At 39.0% G+C, this 1,895-nt stretch overlaps 1 protein-coding gene across 1 annotated transcript in view; it reads left to right on the top strand.

The window, feature by feature from the left end:
* Window positions 1-1,895, top strand: part of rhbdf1b (rhomboid 5 homolog 1b (Drosophila)) — a 27,379-nt gene that overhangs the window by 15,529 nt on the left and 9,955 nt on the right. Inside the window, exons 8-10 of the mRNA XM_014025827.1 lie at window positions 861-1,115; window positions 1,266-1,377; window positions 1,699-1,773. Coding sequence (XP_013881281.1) covers window positions 861-1,115; window positions 1,266-1,377; window positions 1,699-1,773 — 442 coding nt within the window. The remainder of the gene's footprint in view (window positions 1-860; window positions 1,116-1,265; window positions 1,378-1,698; window positions 1,774-1,895) is intronic.

The raw sequence follows: 1,895 nt of genomic DNA, 5'->3' as shown, positions 1-1,895 counted from the left end.
TTTTTTCCCCTTTCCATTATTGTTAAAAAAAACTGCAACTTTCAGTTTTTCCTTTGGTTCCTCTTGAGAAAGGGTTTTGTTACCTGCTGCCTGATTAACTCCAGATATGTAACGCCACATTAAAGTTTGTGTTTTTATTAAATCCTTCTGATAATCGGATGCTTACCTGTATAATGTGCGCACGGGGGTGGGGGGCACAGATGACACACCACACCACACAGGTGACAGCGCGCAGGAAAGGAGGGGAGAACTTATTTATAGCTGCAGAGCGGGTTTGTTTGATGTTATTTAATGTTTTTTAATGTCCTACAGGCTCTGAAATGCAAACTAAAAACGAAACTGAGGTTTTGACGAAGGTCAGTAGCGTGATTTGAACGCAATCTTTTTAGTTCATTACACACCCGCCACCATGGCGGGTGTGTTGTTCAGATCTACACGCCACTTCATAATTTTACCCACATTTGGCCAGTGGCGGGTGCTAATTTCCACCCCTGGTTGTGTCGTATTTCCTTCACGATGACTGTCTTCACTGTGTTCCATAGTATGCACTGGAAAACCTTTTGTACTGTTCTGAAGGATATATTTTAACAYTGAGATCTCTCTGATGCTTTGGTCTGTGGACAATAGCTGTAAGATGCAAGAAAATGTCAGGAAAAGRCCATCAGAACAACTGACCTTTCTTTGGGGTTAATCAGAGGCACTTTAAATGGTGGGASGTGTGTACTGACACCAATTTAAAATGAGTTTAAATGTGATTAGTTAGTTCTGAACACCCACACCCCCAGTTATAAGAGTCTGTCTGATAGCTGTTGTGTGTTTTAGTACTTTAGTACTTTCCTCTGACTTCCTCTTGGACCCAGGCCTTCAGAGAGAGGATGGCGTAAAGCGAAGGACGGCTCGATGGTCCAGGCAAAGGTTCGTCTAAAGCAGGAGGTGGTGAGTGTCAACAGCCATCAGCAGCGAGGACAAAGAATCGCCGCTCCTGTTAAAAAACTGTTTGCTCGAGAGAAGAGGCCYTACGGGTTGGGCATGGTCGGTCGGTTGACGAACCGAACGTACCGCAAGCGCCTGGACAGCTTCGTCAAGAGGCAGATTGAGGATATGGATGATCACAGGTAGGATGTCAAATTCTATCTGTCAAACTGTCCGTCCGTCCGTCCGTCCATTTATTTATTTATTTATTTATTTATTTATTTATTTATTTATTTATTTATTTATTTATTGTCTGTAAATTAATTATAAAATTGTCCTGCTCTCGTCTCCAGGCCTTTTTTTACCTACTGGATCACATTTGTCCACCTGCTCATTACCATCCTGGCCGTCTCTATTTATGGTATTGCTCCCATAGGCTTTTCACAACACGAAACTGTAGACTCTGTAAGTTTACCCTTTTTTATTATTTAAAAGGGTGTTACAAAAGTATTCACCCCCATGGCAGCCTGCCTAATTTTTTTATCTTTAAATAAAGGGTTATTACTTTTCCAGTTTGGAATATTTTGTGTTGATCCATTACTTACAATCAAAAATAGAAAACATTTCTAAGGCAACAAAATGTAGGATTAAAGTGAATACTTTTGCAAAGCACTGTGTATTGTAGGTTGGTTTTATTTTGATTATTTTAAATTACGTACTGTACATATATATACATATATATATATATACATTAGTGTTATAAATTAATACTTTTTTCTCTTTAAGGTGTTGAGGAATAAGGGAGTTTATGAAAACGTTAGGTTTGTACAACAACAGAACTTCTGGGTGGGTCCAAGCTCTGTAAGTATTTACAACYCTCTGTCCACCATTCTCCATTTATAAACAACTTTTCTTATTATTTGCTGTTAAAAGTTGGGGAAGAGGCTCATTCTGTGACGCTTTTAAAAGAAAAAAATCATAAA

Source organism: Austrofundulus limnaeus, unplaced genomic scaffold (assembly GCF_001266775.1).
Source record: "Austrofundulus limnaeus strain Quisiro unplaced genomic scaffold, Austrofundulus_limnaeus-1.0 Scaffold5, whole genome shotgun sequence".
Taxonomy (NCBI): domain Eukaryota; kingdom Metazoa; phylum Chordata; class Actinopteri; order Cyprinodontiformes; family Rivulidae; genus Austrofundulus; species Austrofundulus limnaeus.
Note: the sequence above shows the minus strand (reverse complement) of the source record. Positions and strands in the feature narration are given on the sequence as shown.